The 27,555-nt window shown below is 39.7% G+C and overlaps 1 protein-coding gene and 1 long non-coding RNA gene across 10 annotated transcripts in view; one reads left to right on the top strand and one right to left on the bottom strand.

Moving 5' to 3' along the window:
* Positions 1-10,847, bottom strand: part of LOC148116649 (uncharacterized) — a 39,683-nt gene extending 28,836 nt beyond the window's left edge. The window contains exons 1-3 of the long non-coding RNA XR_015732091.1: positions 10,445-10,847; positions 2,245-2,595; positions 1,217-1,282 (exon numbers count right to left, since the gene is read on the bottom strand). This is a non-coding gene — a long non-coding RNA (uncharacterized LOC148116649). The remainder of the gene's footprint in view (positions 1-1,216; positions 1,283-2,244; positions 2,596-10,444) is intronic.
* Positions 10,814-27,555, top strand: part of UBE2F (ubiquitin conjugating enzyme E2 F (putative)) — a 178,856-nt gene continuing 162,114 nt past the window's right edge. For 4 of the 9 annotated variants that reach the window (XR_015732083.1, XM_034426197.3, XM_087885710.1 and 1 more), the window contains exons 1-2: positions 10,840-11,129; positions 12,453-12,600. Coding sequence is in view for 8 of the 9 variants with exons in the window: in XM_034426197.3 (XP_034282088.2) it covers positions 10,956-11,129; positions 12,453-12,600 (322 nt within the window). In the remaining variant the exon portion in view is untranslated. Of the gene's footprint in view, positions 11,130-12,452; positions 12,601-27,555 lie in introns of all 9 variants that reach the window. The other 5 variants (XM_034426200.3, XM_034426196.3, XM_087885707.1 and 2 more) reach the window with 4 other exon arrangements.

The following is a 27,555-nucleotide window of genomic DNA, read 5'->3' as shown; positions in this document are numbered from 1 at the left end:
CCACAAAGGATCATCTCCGACAGAGGGACTCAATTCACCTCCAACTTTTGGAGGGCGTTTTTGGGCTTACTTGGTACTGGCCAGGGGTTGAGCACATCCTTTCATCCTTGTACTAATGGTAATTCTGAAATTTTGAACTCGGTGCTAGAACAATATTTAAGATGTTTCATTAATTTTCAACAGGATAACTCAGCCTTTTGCTGAGATTGCGTTTAATAATGCTGTACATTCAAGCACTGGTTTTACCCCTTTTAGAGTAGCAACAGGCCAGGATTTCAGCCCCATGCCTGAACTACCCATGGAAGAACCCACCATTCCCTCACTTAAGGAGTGGATGGATAATTTGCAAAACACATGGCCAGTGGTTAGATTAGCCTTACAGGAAGCTAGAGAAGCTTTTAAGATTCAAGCTGACAAGAAAAGGATGGAACCCAAACCTTTTCATGTTGGAGACAGAGTATACTTATCTACAAAATTCCTGAAATCATTACAACCATCGGAAAAACTAGGGCCAAAGTTCATTGGACCTTTCCCCATCACTAGAATCATCAATCCAGTAGCAGTTGAACTACTCCTTTCAAAGACACTCAGGCAAGTCCACCCAGTATTCCATATCAGTTTACTCAAATGAGAAATAATCTCATCCCTCAGACCACCTGCATCTACACCACCTGTTCCCATCATGATTGAAGGTGAACAACACTTTGAAATCAAGGAAATCCTTGACTCTAGGATCCACAGAGGGAAAGTCCAATACTTAGTTGCTTGGAAACATTTACCATCAGCACACAATGAATGGATCGCTAAACACGACGTTAGGGCTTCAATCTTACTGAGAAAATTTCACTCCCAATACCCTAACAAACCTTATTGATATACTATCATGAAATCTTGAAATCTTGTGTATATTTGTTTTTTTTTACAGGTGGACCCTTTTGTTTTCTAAGGAGGGTAGCATGTCAGATCCTAAAAATGATATTGCCATTCAAGTGGAGGAAGGGAGGACTTGGATTCGATTTACTAGCATGGCCTGTGTCATCAGATATTTTACAACCTATATCCTGGCGCCAAGGAGGCCTGAGATTCCCTTTACCTGCAGGAATTTATATGATAGCCTGTCAGGAATAAATGCCTTGCCTCAGATCCAGGGCTAGAGGCAGGGGGGCTGGACAAGCCAACCCCCAAGGTCCACCCTAACCCAATGACCCCTCCTTACCTTAGCCACGCCCAGGGGGTACTTAAGGGTCAGCCATGCGGTCCAGGTTCAGTTCCAGATCTGTACCTGCAATGATAAGATGCCTTGTAAATAAAGACTATTGATTTGATGAATACCTGCTTGTTGGAGTCATTGGGCACGATCCTTGAACGCCCTTAACAATATGGTAGCAGAGGATGGTTTAATAGCCCAACCCTAACACTCCAGGACATGTCAGGGGGCTCCATACAAAGGACCACGACGGACAGGGTGAATACCAGGGCATTCACCAAGAAGATGGCAGAACGGTCTGCCCAACCCGAAGACACGCAAGGAGAGGCACCCGAAATGAGCAACCTACTCCACCAACCATGCACCCCAATCAGACGCGACAAGGGGTGGAAGGAACACGAGAGCCCAAGGAGAGAGAAGCACGAACTAAAAAAAAAACTCCTGAAGCTGATAGACTCGGCACAAAGCAACACCGACCTCATCGCGGAACTCCGAAGCCTGGTCAAAGGCTGCGAAGCAGCGAGTGAGGAAGATGAAGATGAGTCGGACTACAGCGACGAAGACGCGGTAAGAGAAAGCTGCCCCCACCAGAAGCCCACCGAAAAGGCCGAAAAAGAATTTGCGCCCTTTTCGTGGTGGCCATCTTGGGAGGACATCACCAAAGATGGCCGACCAACCACCAATAGATTCCCGAGATTTAAATCTCATGGCGGGAATCGGGGCCTACTCGAGAGTAACCACCCAAAACTACCGCGATGGACAAGAAAGCCCTAAACCAAAACCCACGAGCTCGCCTACCGAGCCCGAGATCAACAGGGCAATCAAACTGATCACCGCGACCCTAGGGGACGAAATGAAGCTACCGGACACCCACTCCGGCGCCAGGCCGAAGCGCAGAGGGAACACCGACGCAAGGGGAACCAGCGCCGATGCCCACCCAGGGGAGCAGATCGCCGCCGCGCAAACCCAACGCTACCCACGACTCCCGGGAGGCCCACCCATGGGGACGGAGCACTGAGGACAATGGGAATACTCACCCGACCGGCGACCGGGACCAGACCCAGGATCCGCGGGACCGTCAGCAGGCAGGGGACGGCCATCGGTGGGCAGGGGACTCGGCCTGACACCCGGAGGCAGCATCTGCGCGAGGCCGGGCCATCCGGGACCATTCGCAGCCCCAGCGGGACTTCCGACCTTCGCCGACGACCCTCACCGCTTCCCGGAGATCCAGATGGCGATCCGAGGCGGCTACGACCAAGCGAGGCCGGCCAAAGTGGAACCGAAGGCCCATCCAGAAGATTGGGGCCTTCATCCGGGAGCAGCAGGGACGAGCTCCTCACTCCACGGCGGCTGGGCTGAAATGAACTTCAGGCATGCGCAGTGCCTCCCTGTAAGAGAAATGGAACGAGACATAGAGCTAGACCGACGCAGACACATAGAAGCAAGTCAGTTCAGACTTGCCACAGTCATCCCCCTGCCTTATTGCGAGTACCCTTATGTGAGAAACCATGGACAGCGACACAATGTAAGTAATTTAAACTACAATTCAGGGACTTTACCAAGTGACTTTCCCAAAGGCTAGATGGGGAAAATTTCCTGGACTGGAACCAGCAGCTCCAAGTCGCCCTGCTGAAGGACTTATTATTATCTCTAGTCATTGACCCCCCAGAAAAACCTTGGACTTTTGAATTAGATTGCACCCACCATAAAGCCTATTACATTGTTATTGCTAGCATTACCCCCAGCATTTACTCTAGCATTAGCCACCACTTAACCACTCTAGAGGTAATACAGAGGATGCATAAACTGTTTTACTGTCAAAGCGTAGCAAGCACCACCAGACTATCCAGAGAGTTCTATGCCACCAAACTCAAGGCAGGGACCCCAATGAGCGAGCATTTGCTATCATTAAATGCCACCAGGGCCCAACTGACACAAAGGGGGGAGGTCATAAGTGAGAGGACTATGATAAGTATTATAGTAAATTCCCTGGACCCCAGCTGGGACACTTTCATCACACAGATAGATAACCTCGGCTCAGGGAAACTCTCACTGGAATTACTAACAAGCAAACTCATAGCCGAAGACAGCATTAGGAAAGACCGCTCACTAAGCCGTAGAGAGCAGAGACCCAGCAGAAGGGCTGAGCCACAGGGCAGGAGTCACAGTAACACAGAGTGCTACATATGTGGTTCAAAAAACCACTACAAAAGGGACTGCTCTAAGAACGTAGGGGACAGGGACAGGTCACACCGGAGGGACAGACCCAAACAAAGGGCGAGATACAGCGACAGGTGCTCACCAGAGGACAGGCACAGGCGCAGGGACTTCCCTAGCCCTAGGGACAGAAGGAGTTACAGGGACAGCTCCAGGGAGAGCCAGAATGGGTCACTGTATGGACTGGGAAACCAAGAGCAGCACAACGATCAGGACAGGAAGGAAGGCACATGGCTACTGGACTCGGGAGCCACAAACCACACCACATATGATCAGAACTCATTAACATCATTCACAAAGGAGAACTTTATAATAAAAGTGGCTAACCAGAACAATGTGCAAGTGACAGGGAAAGGCAACACACACGTGCCAGGGATAGGGATGATAGAAGGAGTGCTATTGGTGCCAAATATACCCTACAATATCCTTGCCACACTAAAGCTGAGCAAGGACAACAATGTCGAGGTGACATTCAAAGAAGGAAAGGCACATGTAACTAGAGGGGGCAAAAGCATAGGAAGAACAGTGATCAGTGAGGATCTGCCATTTTTCCACCCAGTTAGGGATACACAGCCCAAGGTAAACAACCACCGGAGGGCAAAACCCGACAACCCAAACAACACAAATGAGGAAGTAGAGGGGGTCAGTCAAGCACACACCACTAACGACTCAAGTGAGCAGGGGATACCCAGGAAGGAGAAGCCAGCGATAGGAAAACTAATGCATGACAACTGTGCACACCTGTTACATAGAAGACTAGGGCACATCAGTTTCCCTGTGGTACAGAAAATGATGGAATGCTCCAAAGGTGTAAAAATAAAAAATTGTGAGAACTATCTCGAGTGTTCTATTTGTAAAAGCTCAAAATTAAGAACCAAACCCAGGCCCAAAAAGTCAGTACGCACAACCAATTCAATTTTCCAACTCATACACATGGACCTAGTGGGGCCACTAAGGCCCTCCATCAAGTACAGGAAGAGGTTCTTCCTGACCATAGTGGATGATTTCAGCCGCTATGGCTTCGTGTACACCCTGAAGCACAAAAACGAGGTATTCCAAAAATTTAAGGAATTCTATGGAAGGGTGGAAACACAACATAACACTAGGATCAGACAAATAATGACAGACCGGGGGTCTGAATTTTTGTTGAGCGACTTCTCGCGATGGCTAAAGGCATGCGGGATAGTCTATTACACGTCTTCGCCGTTCTCCGCCTTCCAAAATGGCGTCGCAGAACGGAAAAACGGAACACTGCAGACCATGATGAGGTGCGCACTAGAGGATGCCGGTTTAGGGCAGCATTTCTGGTCAGAAGCACTCATCTATTCAAACTACACGTTAAACAGGCTGTGGTCCAGCGTACTGAATAAAACTCCATATGAGTTGATGTACCAAAGGAAACCACAGGTGTCACACTTACATATATTTGGGGTCACAGCCAATGTGCACATCCCCAAGCAATTGAGACATAAGGGAGACAAAGTATCCAGAAGGTTGAGGTTCATGGGATACGAACCAGGGACGAAGGGATACAGATTCATAGATAGCAATAACAGATTTGTGGTATCACAAACAGCTGTCGATCTTAAACAGAGGCGATCCTTAAAAAGATTAAGAATAACAAACAAATGGAAAGCCCTGGAAAACTGCCAGAGGCTATCACTAGAAATAACAAAAACATAGATTCCAGACAATACAAAAAGCAAACATTTACTCATAATAACCTACATAAACTTCCTTTCCTCCTTTTGAGAAGATTGACCTCAAGACAGGAAAAAAAACAGAATACCAAGCAAAATTAGACCAAAAGGAAAACCGAAATCAGAGCAATCACCGTAACTAAAGAAACACGTATAATCCTTAAACTACACAAAGACTTCAAAGGAATAAATGTATAAAAATAAGAATCGGTACCTGTACAATTGGTCTACAATCCAGGAACATTTGAGCTGTGTCTCCATGTTTCTTGCCTTCCTGAATTAAAGATCCCTGCTTTCAGGCAGCTCGCTACTGCGTAATTTTTTCTCCAAACTTCTGTGACAGCTCCCACCCAGGAAACTAACCAGGGCATAAGTTCCTATTCAATAAACATTCAATAAACAATTCTTTGCTCATCATACACAATTCAACACAATTTTTCTTACTAGGATTTCCTTGTCAGTTTTTGCAGTACATCTGCCAGTGCAGCAGCTGCACTGAGTTGTAATTTTAAAAGATCAACCAACTCACACAATGTAAAATTATAAGATTTATATAAACAGAATGAGAGAAGGAAAGATACTCATGGGCAATAAATTATTTATTATGGATTTCCCAATGCAAGTCCTAGCCTTCTTCACTGCATTGGGGTTTTTTTCCACTTGTAACAGCCTGTTGATTTCAGTTACCAGCTTTTGGAGATAAACATCTTATATTTCACCTATTTTTGCTGCCTTTTCTGATTACCATGTGAATGTGATGCAGTCATAAACTTTCTACCAGTACTAAATGCGGAAAAACTCAGTCCTAAACTTTCATCTCCACAACTAGTGCATCTAGTATATGGGGGTCAAACTCGCTGCATCACATCAAACTTGCTGTCATTGGATGTTTCAAAATGTTTTTCCCCTTCACTGAGTTGGGGTGGCCGTGGCCTGAGCATGATGCATCCAGCCCATGGGACGTCAGCTTGAAACCCCAGTTCTGGTAGATTCAAAACCTATGGACCTGCAGATTTTTAAAAATATAATTGTTCTTTTTATTAATATAAATAAGAGCAACGTATTCAAAATCCATATAGACAGTGTGTTGTCTGGTTAGTTTTTTTGAGTAATAAGCATCACAGTAATGAAAATAGTATTCTCGAATAATAATATGATAATAACAGTGTTTTTCCCTCATAACATCACTACATATTGTTAATACTAATCAAAATTAATCAAAGTTAATAAATTACGGTAAACAATCCTAATGATAAATCATCTGCAGATGCATCATGGGAAATCCATGCTTTCTTTTTTGCAAAACTGCAAAATTAGTACAATAGTTGGATGCATGATGACAAAAAGGATCTGTGGTTTAATTGTGCCTTGTTTTTTGTAAAGAAAAACTTTGAATTATTTTGCAGTCAGTTTCTGAAGGGACAAGCGTCAGAACTAGTAACAGAAGGAATTTATTAATATCAGTTGATGTCTCTCTTGATGTGAGCTCATGAGTTATACAGGTAGTCCTTGACTTACAATCATTTATTTAATGACCATTTGAAGTTATAAAGGCACTGAGAAAAGTGATTTATGACCATTTTTCACACTTATGACGATTTCAGCATTCCCATGGTCACATGATCAAACTTTTTCTGCTTGGCGACTTCCTGTTTGCTGTTTGTCGCTGCCAGACGTTCCTTCGGGATCGTCAGCTTCCATCGCCTGTCAGAGCCGCCTTCACAACGGAATGGTGGCTCGAAAAAACTCCGTTTCCATGAGGAAACGGAGATAGAGCCGGCAGGGGTGGGTAGAACTCTCTGCGGAGTCCCAAAAGTTTTTCCTTTACTTTTGGGACGGAGCGGATGAGATGCCCCGTATCCCCAGCCGCTGCTCCGGGCTTTGGGAGACCTCTGCTGATGCAGAGCCAGGCGTCAAAAGCAAGCCTGCAAATTTAACAGATTACTCAAAGAAAATGTGAGCTGGACCTATAATACTGAACTGCAAGTATTTTACTGATTTTTTAAAAGAAATTATTTAAGAGAGAGGAGGAAAAGAAAGAGGAAAGGAAAAAAGCCTTTTAAAAAATGGCGTCGGCTGGAGGAGAGGCAGAAAGGAAAAGTCCTTCCGTTTTTTATTACTACAATGTAGCGGAATAAATACCACTGGCTACATTTGTAGACAAAACTTCGCTCCTGTGTTTTTTTTCTCTTTTTCTCTCCCTTGGAGACCAGATATTGTTGTTGATTGGAAAGAAGTCTTTCTTGCTTTTTTTTTTAACAAAGTCTGCCTGGGCAGAAACATGGCACCGAGACTCATAAAGTCAGATAAACAAGAAGGGGGGGGGATTCCCCCACCAATAACTTAAAGGAACAAGTCTTAATTCTTCAGTCTGAGAAACCTGATTTTAATATAATAGAATTTTTTATAGAAGAGATTGAAAGAAGGGAGGAGATTGTGAATCAGCAATTTGAAAAATTTAAGCAGGAAATTAAAGAATTGGTGAAATCTATGGCTAATGGTTTTACAGAATTTATGATGCAGTTGGACACAAATACTAATGTACTAGAGTCTAAAATGGAAGGAATTCAAGATAAATTGGACAATAGAATCCAAAAAATTGAAAATGACTTGATAAATATTCAGGATAATAGCTTAGAAGAAAAATCTAAAATGAATGCTGATCAAAAGTATGGTAATGCAGAAAATCTGCAACAGAAGATTGAAAAAGAGATTTTAATGGCACAATATAATTTCACAGAATATGCGATAAGATTAAGAGGTTTGCAGGAAAATAATAGAGATGATTTAAGGAAAATATCTTCTGAATTTCTAGCTGGGATTCTAAAGGTTCAACCTGATGAAGTGTTTTGTAGGATTGACAGAGTTTATCGAATTAACTCCTGGATTGCCAAGCATAGGCAATTGCCTAGAGATGTGGTGATTTATTTTACAGATAGAGAAATTAGGAATAACATCGTGCAAAATTCCTTCAATTCTAAGTTGCAATTGCATGGAAGAAAGATCTGGATTTACAAGGAACTCCCACCTAAGATATTGATGGAAAGGAAGAAATTTGGTTTTCTGGTGAATGAGTTAAAAAAGAGAAATATCTTATACAGGTGGGACGCCCCAGTTGGTATTATATTTAGATATCAAGGAGAAAGATATCAGCTAAACACTGTTGAAAGAGCGGAAGAATTTTATCAAAATAGGTTGAAAATGAACTTAACATCTTCAGGTATAATACAGGATAAGCAGAAGGAGCCGGAAATAAAGGTAAAATATCGAAATATAGAGACTGTACCAGAAGAATTGCCTTTGGATTTATTGGATACCCCAGCTGGACTATCTACAAATCTGAGAGAAGTGGCATCTAACCTTAAGGTGATGACTTATCAAGGCAAGGATAAGCATGGAAACCAATTAGGTGAAATACAAGGGATAAAAAAGAAATATGAGATACAAAAACAAAACCAACAAGACCAATCTACAAAGCAGAACAAAATCCGACCGGATGATACACAATTTGTAGAAAAGAAACCAGGATGGAAAACAAACCCACAAAAAGAAAAGAAAAAAAAGAAATAGGTGGCATAAAAATAGAAATTTCTAAATCAGGCAACAGTGAAGCCAGTGACTTTAAAATATGAATTATTATGTGTAAACACAGAAGAGGCGACGTATTGGTTAATATCATCCTGAAGATTGTGGCAGATCTCTGCATGGCCGTAATTTGGGGACGTGAAATGAGCCTTAAACTGATGGATTTGAATTATCTATTTTGGAATATTTTTTTTGTGTTGATAAATATATTATATTATCTCGAATTACAAGGCAAGAGAATTATGCTGGGGCATGCAGAAGATCGGGTTGTTACCCACTACGATGACGGGAATTAATAATCCTGATGAAACCCATAATTATTACTATATGGAATATAATTATAATGTCACTCGGGTGGTTGTTTTTACTTTTATATATATAAGAAGATATTTACTACTGATGGGGGCAGATATGATTGAAGATCTGGAATAAACTGTTGCACCAGCAAGTTATGTTACCCGATTATGGATGTTGGTTCTACCAATCCAGTGGAAAGATCTTAAAGAAGATACTATATGGATTATAAATTTAAAGTTATTGTCTTTTCTTTTTTTTTTTTTTTATTTAGATATAATGGAAAATATAGACATAGATTTTTAAGTAGTGTGGGCAGTGAATCAATGATATTAAGAAATGTTGTGTATGGTAATTTTGCTTGATAGTGGGTGAATAAGCTAGTTAGTAGATTGATTAGTCTAAGAAAAGGGATTTTTAAGTGATATATTTAGGGGAGTGGAGGAAATGGATACAGTGGAATAAATGTTAAACTAGATTTGATGGGGAAGGCTGCTTTGAAATGTCATAGTAATATACATAGAAGATTAAATGTTAAAGTAGGACTTATTGTATAGTTTTAAAGTGGAGAAGTTATAATGTCATAGTATAATGTCTTTTTTTTCTCTTTCCTTTTTTTCCCTTTCTTTTCTCTTTTCTCTTTTCTGAAATGTATGGATAAAGGGGGATGTTATAATATTAATAATATTTTTAGTAAGTAAAGGTCAATATCTAGAGGAGGGAGTAAGTAATCTGTTATGAATTAGGTTTTTTTTTTGTTATGAAGAAGTCACGGGGGGGATGGGTGGGGTGGGGAGGGGGGGTTAGGGAGGGGGAGGGAGAGGGGGGGGGAAAAAAGGGGGGAAAATCTGTATTTGAAAACTTTTTCAATAAAAAAAAAAACTTTTTCTGCTTGGCAACATCCATGTGTAGGAAGTTAGCACCCACCCCTTTCCTGGAAGAGTGAAATATTTTAGGAAATATGAAAAAGGCAGAATATTATATTTCCCTGGGATAACCGTTTGGAAGCAGCTCCCATCTTCCTGCCCCCACCCTTTGTTAATGGGACAGAGGCAGAAACCCAATCCTTTGTCAAAGGACATTTGCAACACAATACCAACAGAAACTAACACAATGGGACCCATCTAGACAGGCTCACCACATGGCACCTGGGAAGATTGCATCAGCCAGCAAGACCCCCACCCCCTGGGAGTCTGGCAACCAATCAGGATACTCTTTCGGGGCCCCAAGTAATGCAGAGCCAGAGAGAGCATAAAAACCCGAGGATTTTCTGTATCTGCCCCTTTTCTGTTCAGGAACTCAAGCCATGTGATCCTGTCCACCATTAAACCATCTTTCCAAGCAGTCTCCATGTTTCCAGTGTCTGTTTCCCCACTTGGAGCAGAACCTAGAAGGATGTTTCTTCCAACACATGTATTTATGACAGTTGTAGTGTCCTTACCATGTGATCACCTTTTGCAACTTCTGACAAAGTCATTGGGGAAGCCAGATTCACTTAATAAACATGTTATTAACTTTACAACTGCTGTGATTCATTTAATAACTGTGGCAATTTTCAGGCTCGAAGTAATTCCTTATTCCAGCGATCTTTGCGGAGAGCCGAGAACGAACACTCCTTCCTTTTAAACATGGTCCCGGAGAGCAAGTGGGCGAAAATAAAGAAAATCGACGATAAACTCGCTTTTCTCACGGGATAGCGTACTCTCGCGGGATCCTTCCTACCTCTTCTGTCAACAAGTTCTGAGGGAACGCATGCGCAAGTCCATTTTCCTCCTTGACCCTCTCCGGATCTCAATAAAGTTTACGTTCTCGTGGTTTATTTTGTTTCTTCTCGTTTTTGTTTCGAAGAGCGCCGCCTGTTCCTTGCACTTCCGGTTCAGTCGGTGTGTGGGGCCATCTGGGATGGTCCTGGCGGCGGCAGCGGTTGTCCTTGGCGTGGGAGCGGCGACTTGATGGTCTTTCCAGGTGAGCGGTGTTGTCAGTGGTCGGTCCCTCTCTGCGGTGTCCAGCCTCCAGCTTATCCCTCTGCAGGAGCTGGTCGTCGCCCCCATCCCTGGCGCCATCGGCCTTTGTCAAAAGGCCCTGATTTTGACCGTCGGGGTCCGAGCTCCTACTGTGGGAGGCAGGTTGGTATTTGTTGGGAGGCCCAGTGGGAGGCATTGGGTGCTGAGTTAAGAGGGTTTGACCTTATCTGCAGGAATTCATTTGTCTAGGCTTTCTTTTCTCCTTCCAAGAACCTTATTGGATCTGTTCAGGCAATTAGTTAACATGGTTTCAGTTTTTAAAACGCATAAGAACAACCCTGCTGGATCATGTCAAGCCCATTTTAGAGTCCATTTTGTTTGTCACAGGCATCCAGATGCAGGGAGGAATAATAAAATGCAAAAGTTAAGTTCGTTTTGTTCATTTGGATATCTGAGCAAAAATTATATTTTAAAATCCCTGCAACTTCTCTTCCCTTCCTATTGTTTTCATTTTGAACCAATTGTTTCCTTCAGTGGGACTTACTTCTAAGTAGATTTACATAGGATTACACTGTTATATTCTGGTTTCTCCTCTCTCATTTTAAGTTATTAATTCCTCAGAAACTAAGCTATGTGTGAGACTGTATATCTAATATTCCATGCTAGATGGGGGGGAGGGGCTGTGCATTTATGAAGATTATTGAGTTCTGAAAACAGTTCTAAATGGCTTGCTATTTTGGACAATTCACCTTTTAGAAACACAAAACAGCTATAGAATGCATGATTCTGGATGAAAATTGGAATGTTCTGAATTTGGATCTCACAGAGAAAAAAAATTTACCCATCAGTAATATATATTCTGATAATTAAATAAGATAAGATAATTAAATCTTGACCAATTCTTTTGTAAATTGCACATATAAACGTTGAAATACAGGACAGTGGTGAACTGGAAAATCTTACTTTTATTTTCAAAAGCTGTATTTTACACTTCTCGTTAAAATTAAGATTACTTTGCTTGCAGTGGTCACAGATTAATGTTGATTGTAGAAATGATTGTGGCTCGTTGGTAAGTAAAGCATTAATGGCATGAAAAAAACCTCAGGACTATAAATCACTTCCATCTGATAATTCTAGCTTAATTATATATTGTTGGTCTAAATTATTGTTGTCCAAACTTTTGGTTTGCTTGGGCTACATTAAGTAAAGAGGAATTGTCTTGGGTTGCATATAAAATATATAGTTAATGTATGTTAATCACATGTTAAAAGTTTACAATCTTGTGGGGCCACATGCAGTCCATGGGCCATGGGTTGAAGAAGCCTGGTCATAGACCATTGGTTTGACTTAATATAAAAGTGTGTATGTTTTAAAACATGAAAAAATAATGTCCATGGACTGAGCTGTTTCTGAATATGTTTATATAATAGAATATTGCCTTTGAAAGAAAAGTAAAATCGGTAAAATAACTATTTTTTATTTTAGTATTTGTATTTTAGATTGAAGCTAGCACTAATGCTAACATTGGCAAGCAAACTGAAACGGGATGATGGTGTCAAGGGCTCCCGTACTTCCAACTCCACTTCTGATTCTACTCGAAGAGTGTCAATTAGAGATAAATTGCTTGTTAAAGGTAATGCACTTTCCTATTTGTTTTGTTCATTTTTTTTTTGTTAATTCAACTTAATGTCAAACAATTATCTGAGGGGTCCTTGGTGCTCTCTGAGCTTGCTTGTTTTCTTGCAGATGTTTCATTATCTAAACTAGGTATCATCATCAGTAAGAAGTGCAGTGTGCTGTCAATTGATATTCTAGTGCCGTGATGGCGAATTTATGGCATGCGTGCCAGAGGTGGCACGCAGTGCCCTCTCTGATGGCACACAAGCCATTGTCTCGGTTTAGCTGCCCATGCACGCGTGCCTCCCACCACCCAGCTGGTCTTCAGGTCTGCTTTTTTATGATGTTTTTTATGTTAGGTGTCCATTTTAAGTCTTGAGATATTATAGAACCTAGAAATTTGAAGGTCTCTACTGTTGATACTGTTTTGTTTGGTATCGTAAGAGATAGTAATATAGGAGGGTTTCTCTTAAAATCTACCATCATTTCTACGGTTCTGAGTGTGTTCAGTTCAAGATTGTTCTGGTCGCACCACAAGGCTAGTTCAACTTCCCATCTGTATGCAGATTCATCATCATCTTGAATGAGACCAATCACTATTGTATCATCTGCAAACTTCAGTACTTTAACAGATGAATCTTTTGAGATTCAGTTATTAATTTGTAGAGAGAAGTGGAGTCAGAATACAGCCCTTGGGGGTCAGTGTGCTAATTGTACAGGTATCTGATGTGATTTTGCCTACCTTCACCTGCTGCTTCCTGTCTGTTAGAAAGCTTATGATCCACTCACAATTGTAGTCAGGCACAGCTAGCTGATTTAGTTTAGTAAGAAGAATATCTGGAGTGATGGTATTGAATGTCGAGCTAAAGTCTACAGATAAAACCCTTGCTTAGGTCTTTGGAGATTCAAGATGTTGTAAGATGTAGTGCAGCGCCATATTAACAGCATCATCTGCCAATCTATTTGCTCAGTAGGCAAATTGCAAGGATCCGTGATGGTTTTCAAGTAGGCCAGCACTAGCTTTTCAAAGGTTTTCATAAGTACAAATGTAAGAGCAACTGGTCTAAAGTCATTCAGTTCCTTGATGGAGGGTTTCTTAGGCACTGGGATGATAGCAAAACATTTGAAGCAAGAAGGAACATAGCACATCTCTAGTGATTTATTAAAGATGCGGGTGAAAATGGGGGCCAGTTGGTCAGTACAAGCTTTTAAGCAAGAAGGATTTACCCTATTTTTTGCACTATAAGATGCACTTCCTCCCCCCTCCAAAATGGGTGGAAATGTGTGTGCATCTTATAGAGCGAATGTTGCTGAAGCCTGCCCACCCACCAGTCCCCACCCTTAAGCCTTTTCCGGCCTCTGCGTGCCCCATTTTCAGCTTCAGAACACCCCATTTTTGGCCTTCGCACGTCCCATTTTCAACCCATTTGAGGCAGTGGGGATCACCGTCATCGGCACTGTCGCTGATCGCTGCCAAGTGCTGGTGAACAGCAACAATTGGCGGTGATTCCCGCCACCTGGAATGGGCCGAAAATGGGACATGCAGAGGCAGTGATAGATGGCGGTGGCAATCCCCGCAGCCTGGAACCGCTGATCAGTGGTATTCCGGGAGGCGGATCCAACCGCCAATCAGCTGCTCATGCTAAATCAGGCTGCGATAACATGCTGAAGTTGACCAGGCTGTTTGCTGCAAGGATGCTAGCCAGATGAATACCGGTGGATGCTGGGAGGCAGAGGCAGATTTTTTTTCTTGTTTTCCTCCCCAAAAATTAAGTGTGTCTTATGGTCTGGAGCATTTTATAGTCCCAAAAATACAGTATCTTGTCTTGGCCTGGTGTTTTTCCTGGCTTTTGTCTGTGAAATAGACCTTGCAGATTATTTTCTGTAATCACCAAAGGAGCGGGGCCCAATGGGATGGGATCAATTGTAGGAGGCTTGACTGCTGTTGGTGTGTCTAAGATGGGGATTGTGGAGATAGGTGGCAGTAGTTTCCTCTCAAACCTACAGTAAAACACATTCAGATCATCTGCCAGTTGTCGATTTCCTTCAGCATGGAAAGGTGGTTTGCTGTAACTGGTGATATTTTAAAGAGTTTTCCACATGTTTGCTGGTTCATTTGTTGAGAACTGATTCCTTAGCGTTTCAGAGTAGCTTCTTTTGGCTGCTGTGATCTCCCTTGCTAATATGTTTCTGGCCTGACTGTACAGCATTCTGTCGCCTTTTCTGTAGGCTTCCTCTTTGGCACGATGTAGCTGCTTAAGTTTAGCTGTGAACCAAGGTTTATTGTTACTGTATATTCGCAGGTTTCTGGTCGGCATACATAGGAGTTCTGACCGGGCCCATGTTGCTCCTCAACCTCCTCACTGTCTGAATCTGCTGCCAGCTCTGCTAGCGGGCCACAACAATAGGTCTTTACAAAAACTGATATATGATGTTACAGTATCTGTGAGATCATCCAAGTCTGCAGGTATCTTTGGAAACGTTCCAATCAGTGCAATCAAGGCAAGCCTATAGCTTTAGCTTTGCCTCCTCAGTACAAGACCTCACTGATTTAATTGTTGGTTTTATGGTTTTAAGTCTTCGTCTATAAATGGGTACAAGGTGAATCATGCAATGATTAGAGTGTCCCACAGCTGCTCGTGGTAAAGACTGATAAGCATCTTTTAATGTTGTGTAGCAATGGTCTAAAATATTCTTGCCCCTAGTGAGACAGTTGACATGCTGAAAATATTTTGGTAGCAAGTATAAGAGCAGTATATTATAGAAGAAAAATGTGTGAAATGAAGTGGAATAGTTTAACAAAGGATATGTCTCATGATAAAAATGTAAAAGATGACAACAAAAGTAAGAGTTGGAAAATTTGAGAAGAGCTGATCCATAGAATTGCTGAAAATTGGACACTGGATAGCATCCAGTGAGAAAAAGGCACATCCACATCTTATCCGATAAGTGGTGTACCCAACTCCTGACAACAGGAAAACAGGTAGGCTTCAGGCCTACCATGGGAAGTTGGGAGGGGGGATAGTATAGAGTGAAGAAGATATGTAGCCAAAATAAAAATTTTTATAGAAAGTCAAGGCTAAGGATGGGTTAAGTGCCAGTGGACACTGGCCCTAGTCCCACCACCAATGCAGTTCCAGCAGCAAGCTGCCCAGCCACAGCCCCTCCTGCAACCCCAAGCTGTGATCCTTCAACAGGTGCTAATTAAATTAACCAGACTATTGGTCAGCTCTGTTTACAAAAGTCAGGTGAATGGTTGAAGGAAAAAGTATGTGAGTGAAAACAAGTTTCAAAGTCCTACACTCCTTCACAGAAAGTCCACCGATTCCCCAGTATAGGTATGTGGACAGTACTTGGGTCAAGATTAAAACGCAGGAATTGGAAGCCTTCACAAACACATCAATTCTTTGGACAGTTACATTAAATTCACTTAGGAAGATGTTAAGGAAAATAGTCTGGCCTTCCTGGACTGTGCAGTACATATTAAGGAAGATGGAAGTCTTAACATTAAAGTTTACAGAAATCCCACACACACACATACAGATCAATAACTACATCTTGATTCTCACCACCCACTGAAGCACAAAATGGGAGTGATCAGGACCCTATACCACCAGACTGAAATTTTGCCTACCAACAAAGATAAGAAAAAAAAGAACTAAACACCACATCAAGGAACTTGTGGCTATCTCCTCTGGGCCTTCATCAAATCCCCCCAAAAAGACCCAGCAGGAGCTCTTCAATAACAAAGAAGAGAACAATAAGCGAAGCAACATAGTCATTCCATATGTTGCAGGAATATCTGAAAAGTTCAGGAGGATTTTCAACCAACACAATATACATACACACTTTAAACCCAAAAATACACTAAGGCAGAAACTTTCCACCTCAAAGATAAAGCACCTTGACACAAACTGAGCAATGTGATATATGCAGTATAATTTTTTTTTTTTTAATTTGATTTATATGCCGCCCTTCTCCGAAGACTCAGGGCGGCTTACAATGTGCTCAGCACTGCATAATGCAGTGAGGTATATATAGATTTGTACATTGGAGAAACAAAGCAACCACTTCACAAATGCATGACACAACATAGGAGAACAGACTCCTTTAGGACAAGATTGTTCTGTCCCCAACCCCATGCACACACACCAATAGACGTTCAGGAGTTAAAGACCAAACCAGCTGGCAAAATCCTTTTCCTTATGATAACGGAACTTGGCAACAACCTAGTGGCTGCCTGCCAAGAGTTTATTATTTACGAAGAGGAGAGATAACTTCTCCCCACTTCTGATATATCAAAGGAAAGCAGCTCAATAATTACGGAATTAAATCAAGTCCAGAGATACTCCAGCAAAGTCTTAAAGCAAAAGTCCGGCAATGCAGAATGGCGTGGAAGCTTTCAGCTTTGTTCGTCACAAGGTTTGACTGGCCACCACGCTCCCTTTTATATCCTGTGGGGTGTGGTCCAGTGACTCAGCCTAATCTCGGGCACGCCCTTTCTTCTGTTGCGCGCGCTTATCTCTGCGACGCTGGCGTGGGTCCAGCCAAGACTCATTACCCTCATCACTGTCCATCTGTGGCTGCGTGGACGTGCTTGGCCCTGGCCCTATCTCTTGCCCTTCGGCGGACACCGAAGACATTGCCAGAGAGGAGGGTCCTGGAGAGGGAGGCCTTGCCAACTCCTCCCCTTCACTCTCGGAGTCCTCTCCTGACGATGACACAGGCTCCGGTAAAGGAGCCACAACAAAGATTCAGACAAAGGTCACTCTTGTGAAGCCAGTGAAGTCCACATTTTGGACAAAGAGGACTGCTGGTTTGAAAGAGGGATCAAAGAGGCTATTTACATTAAGATTTTTTTAAAAAAATTTGATTTATATGCCGCCCTTCTCCGGAGACTCAGGGTGGCTTACAATGCGCTAAGCAATAAGATTGAACAACCTTTTCTCCACCCAGGGGGATGGATACTACACTACGTATCTCCTGTTTACAACAGTCCTTTCAGTCTCTCAGAAACGACTTGAAGAAATATAAATGCTTCCATCCTCCACAGTTCAGTCAGAACTGAAGAGGCTTCTTAGATGAGAAGTGAAATGTCTTCAAGGAAAAGCAAAGTCCAGTTGTCTTTTGAAAAAGATGACTGAGAATCTCCATAGATTCTGTAACTGTTCTTGTAGTGAAACAGTTTATGCTCCTCAGCTTCCTATTGTGGCTAGTGTTAAAAATCAAACGATTGGTACTCCTTGGAAGAGAAAAAAGAAAAAAATGTATAGACAAAAATGGAGAGAATAAGTATTATATATCTAATGTAAACATATAAACAAGTAATAAAAGTATCTTTCCATTCCTCATTCCTTTACTTCTTCCATTTTGCCTGCCTCGTTGAATTCTCCTACCAATCTCAGCTTTAGGCTGCATGTCCCACTGTCCTTTGCTGTCTTCATACTATTTGTTTTCCCTCTCAATTTCTATTTCTTTCCTGAGCTTTTTAAATTTATTTTATCTGTATTCTTCCTCATTCTCCACTCTGAACATCTTTTGCTCATCAGTTTGCAGCCGGTCACTCTCTTGCCGGTTGCTCAGGTGGCCTCTTGCTCTCTCATATACACTTGCACATATAAACCATGGCTTAGATTTTTTTTTATTTAAAAAGTTTTAACAATCATTACAACAATTTCCCCCCCCACCCCCCCACCCCCTCTCCCTCCAACCCCCCTCCCCCCAGCCACCCACCCCCTGGACTTCCCAGAGCAAAAACAGGGTATAGCATAACAAACATAAGCTAAAATAAGATAACTTTCTGTGGTCTCCAAACTCCCTCTTGCTCTTTAACTCCCCTTTCAACTAACTAAACATATTCAAAAAGAAAATATAGGTTTCATTCATAAGCTATTTGAAACTTTTTAGTCCGATATTTGTTTTGAATATAGTCAATCCATCTTCTCCATTCCAATATATATCTTTCATTTGAATGGTCCTTCAAATACGCTGAAATTTTGGCCATCTCTGCTAAATTCACTACTTTTAGTGTCCATTCTTCAATAGTAGGCAAGTCTTCCTTCTTCCAGTACTGTGCCACCAAGAGTATGGCTGCTGTTATTAAATTTAAAATCAACTTAGTCTCTATAACAGTACAATCTGTAATTATGCCTAAGAAAAAGAACTGTGGAGTAAATTTTATCTTCTTTTTGAGAATATTTTGAATAATCCACTATATTTTTATCCAAAATGCCTTAATTTTTTTTACACGTCCACCATATATGATAATACATGGCATATCACATTCACATCTCCAACACTTAGGTTGCACACTTGGATACATACAGGCTAGTTTTTTAGGATCCAGATGCCATCTATAAAACATTTTATAAAAATTCTCTCTTAAATTTTGGGCTTGCGTGAACTTCACATTTCTAACCCATATTTTTTCCCATGTTTCCATCATTATTGGTTCTTCAATATTTTGTGCCCACTTTATTATACAGTCCTTAACTAACTCCGTTTCTGAATCTATTTCTACCAATGCATTATACAACCTTTTTATGTGCATTTGACTTTGATCTCTAATCTGTTTTATCAAATTCTCCTCATTTTGCAGAAAACCAATTTTCTGATCTTCTCTCCATCTAGCTTGCAACTGTACATATTGAAACCATGTTCGAATTGTCCTTTCTTTTAGTTGATTCAAAGATTTTAATTGTAATATACCTCTTTCCTTGTTAAGAAGCTCTTTATATGTAATCACATCCTGCCTTTGCTCTACACTTATATTCTCTATCGCGTGTCTGGGTATTGCCCACAATGGTAACTTCTCGTTTAGTTTATACTTATACTTTTTCCAGACATGCAATAGAGCATTCCTTAATATATGACTTTTAAAAGTCTTGTCCACTTTCTTATCATATAATAAATAAGCATGCCACCCATAAACCAAATCATATCCCTCTATATTCAATATTCTTTCTTCTGTTAAATTCATCCAATCACTCATTGCTGATAGGACAGCTGCCTTATAATATAGTCTTAAATTAGGCATTTTGAGGCCTCCTCTTTCACGTATATCCTGCATTATTTTTTGTTTTATTCTCGGTCTCTTCCCTGCCCAAACAAAATTGTTAATACCCTTCTGCCATATCTTCAAATTCTCATCTTTTTTAAGTATTGGTATCATTTGAAAAAGAAACAAAAACTTAGGCAAAACATTCATTTTTACTGCTGCTATTCTTTCTAGCAAGGATAATTGTAATTTTTTCCAGTTTTCCATCTCTCTCTGTATTTTTTGCCACAACGGATCATAATTATTCTTAAATAATTTCGCATTTGATGTCATAATATAGACCCCTAAATACTTAACTTTTTTTACAATTTCAAATCCTGTTAGTCTTTCTAATTCTTCTTTTTGATTTATAGTCATATTTTTAGTTATTATCTTCGTTTTCCCTGCATTTATTTTAAATCCAGATACTTGTCCATATTGATTAATTATATCCATTAGACCTACAACCAACTGTAATGGTTGGGTTAAAGTAACAACCAAGTCGTCTGCGAATGCTCGTAATCTATAGTCATACTGCCTAATCTTAATTCCACGTATCTTACTTAACAAAAGTTCCAAAGTCAAGATAAACAATAATGGAGACAAAGGACATCCTTGTCTTGTTCCTTTTTCTATATTAAAAGTATCTGTTAAACTACCATTAATTATTATTTGCGCTGTTTGTTTCTGATATATTGCCTTAATAGATTTTGTGAAATGTTCTCCAAACTGCATCTTTTCTATTATTTTCAATAAAAATTGCCAATTCAGTCGATCAAATGCTTTCTCTGCATCAAGAAATATCAGCACCGCAGGGATTTGGTTGTTCTTTCCCAAATACTCCAATAGGTTAACAACTTGCCTTACATTACTCTTCATTTGTCTACCATTTATAAAACCAGTTTGATCATTATGAATCATTTGTTGCATGACTGTCATTAACCTATTTGCTAATATTTTAGCAAAAATCTTGTAATCTGTATTTAAAAGTGATAATGGGCCTATAATTTTTTGGCTGGGTGTGGTCTTGCTCCTCCTTTGGAATCAGAGAAATATAAACTGTCCTCCAAGATGGGGGTACATCTCCTCCAGATTGTATATTAGTAAATAATTCTTTGAATGGTCCCACCATTTCTAACTGCAAATGTTTATAATAAGCAGCTGTCAAGCCATCCATCCCAGGAGCTTTACCCACATTACCCACTCAACTGCTTAATTGCAAACATAATATCCTCAGTGGTTATTGGTTGATTTAAACCCTCCCTTTGCTCTTTTGTAATTGTAGGAATATTCTCTTTCTGTAAATATCTATCTATATCTGTACCTTGAATTTTATCACTAGCATGCAACCTCGTATAAAATTCTAAAAATGCTTTTTTAATCATATTTTGCTGATAAACCTCTTTACCTCTATATTCTATTTTCTCTATAGTCCGTGACTTGTTTTTTCCTTAACAAATATGCTAACCACCTCCCTGGTTTATTAGCATTACAAAAAATATTATGTTTAGCATATTGCAAATTAGTTGCGACCTGATCTGCCATTAACATATTAAATTGCCCTCGCAATAAATTAATTGCCTCTTTTATTTTCTTATCTGCTGGATTCAATATCAAAGCTTGTTCTTTTTTTCTAATTTCCTCTTCTAAATCCTTCCTTTTTCTTTCCTGTTTGCGTCTATATTTATTATTCAAATATATCAAAATGCCTCTCATATATGCTTTACTTGCATCCCAAACCATTTCCATAGATGTACCCTTATGCATATTTATGATAAAAAATTCTTTCATAAATTTTTTACATTCTTTTACATTTTCCTCATATCTAAACAGATTTTCATTTAACCTCCAAGACCTCTTAGATCCCCTGCCATACTCTAATTCCATCCAAACTGGACTATGATCCGTTAAAACTCTTGGACAAATCTTCGTCTTCTTCACCCTGGAAAAAAGATCATTTGTAATTAATATAAAATCAATCCTGGAGAAAGATTGATGTCTATCAGAAAAAAAGGTAAAGTCTTTTTCTTCGGGGTTTCTCTCTCGCTAGATATCTCTCAGCTCCATATCCTCCATCATTTCAAAAAACAATTTTAGCAATCTGGCACACATTGAAATGTTCTGCAAGAGCCCCTTCTTATCTTTTTTAGTGTCCAAAACTCTATTCCAATCACCCAATAAAATACATAATTTATAATCCCATTGTAGTAACTTGGAATGTAAAAGCTTATAAAATTTTTCCTGTTGTTGGTTCGGTGCGTAGACTCCAATTAAAAGTATTTTTTCTCCTTTTATTAAAAGTTCAATTGCTATAAATCTGCTTCAATTAATTTGGCAATTAAGTCTTTTTTTAGGTATATAACTATACCATTCTTCTTCTCGGGAGCAGATGCAACAAAATGTATACCTAACCTTGCATTTATTAAGTATTTTTGATCTTTACTTCTAATATGAGTCTCTTGTAAACAAATTACATCATTTTTAAACTGTTTCAAATAATGAAATATTTTTCTCCTCTTTTGTGGTGAATTTAGGCCATTAACATTCCAGGTCAAAAATCTAGTTGCCATTCTTGGCCCCCCGAAGCATTTGGAGCATCTGCTGGAAATCTCCATGCATTTTACTTTTTGGCCTTGCTCCTCCCACTGCTTCTGTTTTTGTAGTATCTTGAATCATTTGAAGTTGCTGCACTCTTAATTCTTCTTGACGCTTGGCTGCCGCTCGAGTCTGTCTTTGATCCTTAGGTTCTTCTATCTCCAAAGCTTGAACAGTAGTCGAAAATTGTATTAATTCTTCTTGAACAATCAAATCACCCTTTCGGGCTTGTGCCAACAATTCTTCTTTCTCCCCCTTTCTTGCCCCCTCTATTTCCGTCTTCCTTCTAGCTTCCTGGGGCTGTGGGCATCCAGCCTTTAATACATTGGTATAGAAATCTTTTGCCTTCCACACTGAATTGAGACGATATCTTTCTCCTGAATAATTCACCACTAGACTAGCTGGAACTTCCCATCTATACTGTATCTGACGGTTTCTCAGTTCTTCCACCAGAAAGGCATAATCCTTTCTGGCTCTCAACATTTTGGGGGGAATTTCTTTCAATGTTAAAACCTCCTGCCCCTGCACTTGAAGTTTATTTTTAAAAGTGACTTGTAAGATTTCATTGCGTAATCTCCTTGTTGTAAAATAAACTACAATGTCTCTTGGTGGATGTTTCTGTCTGGCCACCCATGAATTGACACTATAAATTTTGTCAATTTGCCATTCAAAATTTGCTTTTTGATCTCCCATTATCTGTGCAAATGCTTCTGAAAAGATCTCTCTCAAATTCACTTGCTTATTTTCCTTGAGGCCTTTTATTCTCAGAGCAAATTCCATGTCTCTATATTGTATCATTATCACATCAGCCTCTTTCCGTCCTGGACCTCCCCCATTTTATTTTCCAAGTTCTCATTAGACTGCTTAATTTCTTCCACTTTTTCATCTATTGCTTCAATATGTCCTGCCAATCCTTGTACACCCATGATAATATCTTCTCTAATTTCTTGGTTTCATTTTTGAATAGTCTCTTTGACTTGAGCTATCTCTTCAGCAACCTCTCGAGTTTGCTCCTGAAACATTGAAGCAATTTTTTTTTCTGTAACAGAGGCTTGTATTTTGAGGGCTTCCTGCAACATTTCAAATGTTAATATTGTTGGTTCCGTTGGAACAGAGAGAGATTGCAATCTGGACGTTTGAACTGGCGAAGTCCCAGCACTTTTGGGGACAATAGCCTTAATTTGTTTTGAAGCCATTTTTTGTTTCCAATTTAAATTTATTCAGCTGCCAGAACAATAGATCCACCAAATCCAGAAATCAGTCTTTAAATAATATCAATTCTTTTTTTAAAAAATCACTGCTGTAATCTTTGATCTTTTCCTTTTTTTTTTAAAAGCACAAATCTCTAATTTTGAACAGGGGCTGCCAACACTAAAAAAAACTTTCCTTTTTAACTTTTGCTTTCACGCCCCATTAAAGCTCAATCGCCATCTTGGTTTCACTTTCTCCCCTTAATAAATCAGAAGGAAGTAATACACATTTGGAGTTAAAGTTCAGTACTTGCAGATCTAATTTCTCCTGAGTTTGCTCAGCCTGCTTCCGAATGATGTTTATTCCAAGCGTTGTTTGCAGGGGTGGTCGCGGTGTCTTCTGCTTAAAGCAGAAACGTCCCGGATCCGGAGCTCTGTCGGGCTTCCAGGGAGCTCTCACCCTTCAAGCCCCAGAATTGTTCCTGAGACTCCTTGGGGAGCTCTACCTATGCCCGTCTGTTCTCTTCCCTTTTCCCAGGGAGAAAGTTTCCAAGCTGCTAGACAGCTGATTTGCGCTGTTCTAGCAGCTTTACGAGATCGCAAGGCTGGCGCTCAAGAAAAGAGCGTCCTCGGTGCCTGCGGTGCCACCGGAAGTCCACCATGGCTTAGATTTTGAACTAGTGATGGCACCTTAGTTTGGGATATTCAGACACATTAGCAGTGACTGGAAGTGACTGGGACAACATCTTTCAAGTCATCTAGGGATACGCTTGATCCTGTGAACTCTGAGAAAGTTAATAAGAATACCAGCAATGTGAACTTGGCCATCTGCAGATTGATCAAGCCCAATATAGTTCCTCCAAGTTCCAGGAATGGTTGGATTCAATATGTGATTGTTCTCCTAAATAACTTCTTTCTGGTCTCTAGTCCCCCCTTTTAGGGAAAGTTGTAGTAAAGGTGATTAGATTTTAGTTTCATAGAATCATAGGGCTGGAACGGAATTTGGAAATTTTCTAGTCTAGCCCCCAGCTCAAGGCAGGAATCCTTATATCATCCCAATCAAAGCTCTAGTGATGGACCACCCACAGCTCTGGGAAGCAAGCTGTTCCATTGATTAATTGCTCTCACTGTAAGAAATTGTCTCCTTATTTCTAGGTTGTATCTCTTTTTAACAAACTTCCAACTGTTGTTTCTTGTCCTCTCCTCAGGTGCTTTGGGGAGTAAGTCAACCCCCTCTTCTGTGTGACAACCCCTCAAGTATTGGAAGACAGTTAACATATCCCCCCATTCTTTCTCTTTGATAGGCTAGACATACCTAGCTCTCTCAACCACTCAATTATATGGTTTAGCCTCCAGACCCTTTATTATTTTTGTACACTTTCTAGTGTCTTAGAATATTTTTTGTATCATGGTGACAAGAAACTGGACATAATATTTCCAGTATGGTCTTGCCAGTGTGATATAAAGTAATACTATAATTTCCTGTAATCTTGATACCATCCCTCCCTCTTTTTTATGTTTTATTTATTTTATTTGAATAACGTGTAAAAAATCCATTTCAGTCAAACAGTGTGTTGTCTGGGTACAGTTGTTTTTAGGCAATCGTAATCAAAATGCTTACAATAACATTCATCACAACAACATTGATACTATAATAACAATAATATTTAGCTTATCTATTTTATCAAATTTCCATTTTAACATTTATCCTTTTTATGTCCCTGCATTTTTATTGTCTAACCATTGGTAAAATAAGTCCCATGTCAAAAAGTATTCAGTTTCTTCTTTGTCCTTAATAGTAAGCATTAGTCTATTCATTTCTGTACATTCTAATATTTTCTTAATTTTCTTAACTCTCATCTGTTAAGATCTCGTCACACTTCCATTGTTGAGCATATACAATTCTAGCTGCAGTTAATACATGTAAAATCAAGTATATAGTCCCTTTGTCATATCTTTCTGGCAGAATGCCCAATAAAAATATTTCTGGTTTCATGTCTGTATGCTGTTTTACCATTTTTTGCAACCAAGTATGCATTTTCATCCAGTATTTTTTGGCTTTTGGACATGTCCACCACATATGCTAATATGAACCAGGTATTTGATTGCATTTCCAACATTTAGCAGATCTATCCTTACACATTTTTGCCAGTCTTGTTGGTGCAAAATGCCATCTATAGAACTTTTTATACAAATTTTCTTTATATGCAGTTGACAATTTAACATTTCTATCCCACAATTTCTGCCATTTGTCTAGTTCTATTGCATATTCAAAATTTTTAGCCCAAACTTTTTAGCCCAAACTTTCAAGCTTAATACCTAATAAGTAACAATATATTTTCTTTATCAGTTTTTCATCTGTTCCAGTTAATATTTGGTCCAATTCTGTTAACTCTTTATTGAAACCATACATTTTAGCATCTTTCTCATATCGAGATAATATCTGCATTTGTGGCCACCATGCAATGTCCATCCCTTGACTACTAAGTTCCTGCTTAGTTTTTAATTCCCCTTTCTCATTCAAAATATCTTTATATCTTACAATTTTTTCCATATTAATAATATTAGGATGTTTCAAGGCTTCCATTGTAGAAAGCCAGATTGGTATTTTCAAGTAGTAGTCTTCTTTAATTTTAAGCCATACTGATAACAGTGCATTTCTAACATAATGGCTTTGAAAGTAACTATGTATCTTATTCTTCCCATACCATAAAAAAACATGCCAATCTAGTTGAAGGCCGTGTCCTTCTAAAGTTAATAGTCTTTTATGCCTCAAATTGATCCATTCTTTCACCGATGTAAGTATTGAGGTAGTAAGTATTGGTACTACAATTCCCAATCTGGCAGCCCAAAGCTCCCTCTTTTTTTGGAGTCTTGCAACGTTTTCAAACCTATTCTTGCTTTTTCCCCTAGCAAAATATATTTTAATATTACTTTATTTAGTTCTTCAAAATATTTTCCCCAATTTTATTGGAATTGTTTGGAATAAATATAATAGTCTTGGTAAAATATTCATTTTTATAGTAGCTATTCTTCCTGTTAATGACAATTGCAGATCTTTCCATTTCTCCAAATCTAGTTTAATTTGTCGCATCAGTTTCATATAATTGTCCTCTTTAATTGTTGCACATTTTGCTGTTAATTGCATTCCTAGGTACTTCACAACTAGACACAAGGACAGTTTTTCCCCGAATGCCATCACTCTACTTAACAACTAATTCCCACAACACTGTCAAATAATTTATGAAGACTGTATTACTATTATTATTCTCTTCCTTACTAGTATCTATCTCTTATTACTATAACCATGTTGCTTGTATCTTTCAATTATATTGTTTTCATTTGTTTCCTAGTACGATTTGATAGCTTATTAGTAACCTTGACTATCACTAAGTGTTGTATCTTTTTTTTCTTAATGAATGTATTTTATTCTCCTTATGTACACAGAGAGCATATACACCTACGATTTTTTTTAAAAAAATTGATTTATATGCTGCCCTTCTCCGGAGACTCAGGGCAGCTTACAATGCGTTAAGCAATAGCCTTCATACTTTTGTATATTTATACAAAGTCAGCTTATTGCCCCCACAAACTGGGTCCTCAATTTACCCACCTTAGAAAGGATGGAAGGCTGAGTCGACTTTGAGCCTGGTGAGGATTGAACTCGCAGTAATTGCAGGCAGCTGGATGTTAAATGCTGCCTTAGGAGGCATTAGCCTCCTACGCCACTCAGGCTCAAGATAAATTCCTTGTGTGTCCAATCACACTTGGCCAATAAAGAATTCTATTCTATTCACTTTTTTAACTATCTGTATATCAGTTCTTTCCATCAACACTCTTTTTTGTGTATCAGATTTTTAACTAAAATCTTTGTCTTGTCTTTACTTATTTTCAGCCCTGGAACTTCCCCCTATTCTTCTATCTATCTTTTTTTCTTTTTAATTTTTCTTTTCCATTTTTACAATTTACATAACAATAAGCATTTTTTAACAGTACTGTGTCATGTGTCTCTTACAGTTATCTACATTTATTTCTAGACATTTTTGTTTCTCTGTTCTAACCACTTATACCACTTATCCCAAACCTCGTAAAATTCTGTTTCTTGCCTTTTATTTCTAATGTGAGCTTATATATCTTGGCACATTCTAAT

The sequence above is a fragment of the Pantherophis guttatus genome, chromosome 1 (genome assembly GCF_059756535.1).
Source record: "Pantherophis guttatus breed Tessera chromosome 1, ASM5975653v1, whole genome shotgun sequence".
NCBI lineage: Eukaryota > Metazoa > Chordata > Lepidosauria > Squamata > Colubridae > Pantherophis > Pantherophis guttatus.
This window is presented reverse-complemented; position numbering and strand designations above follow the sequence as displayed.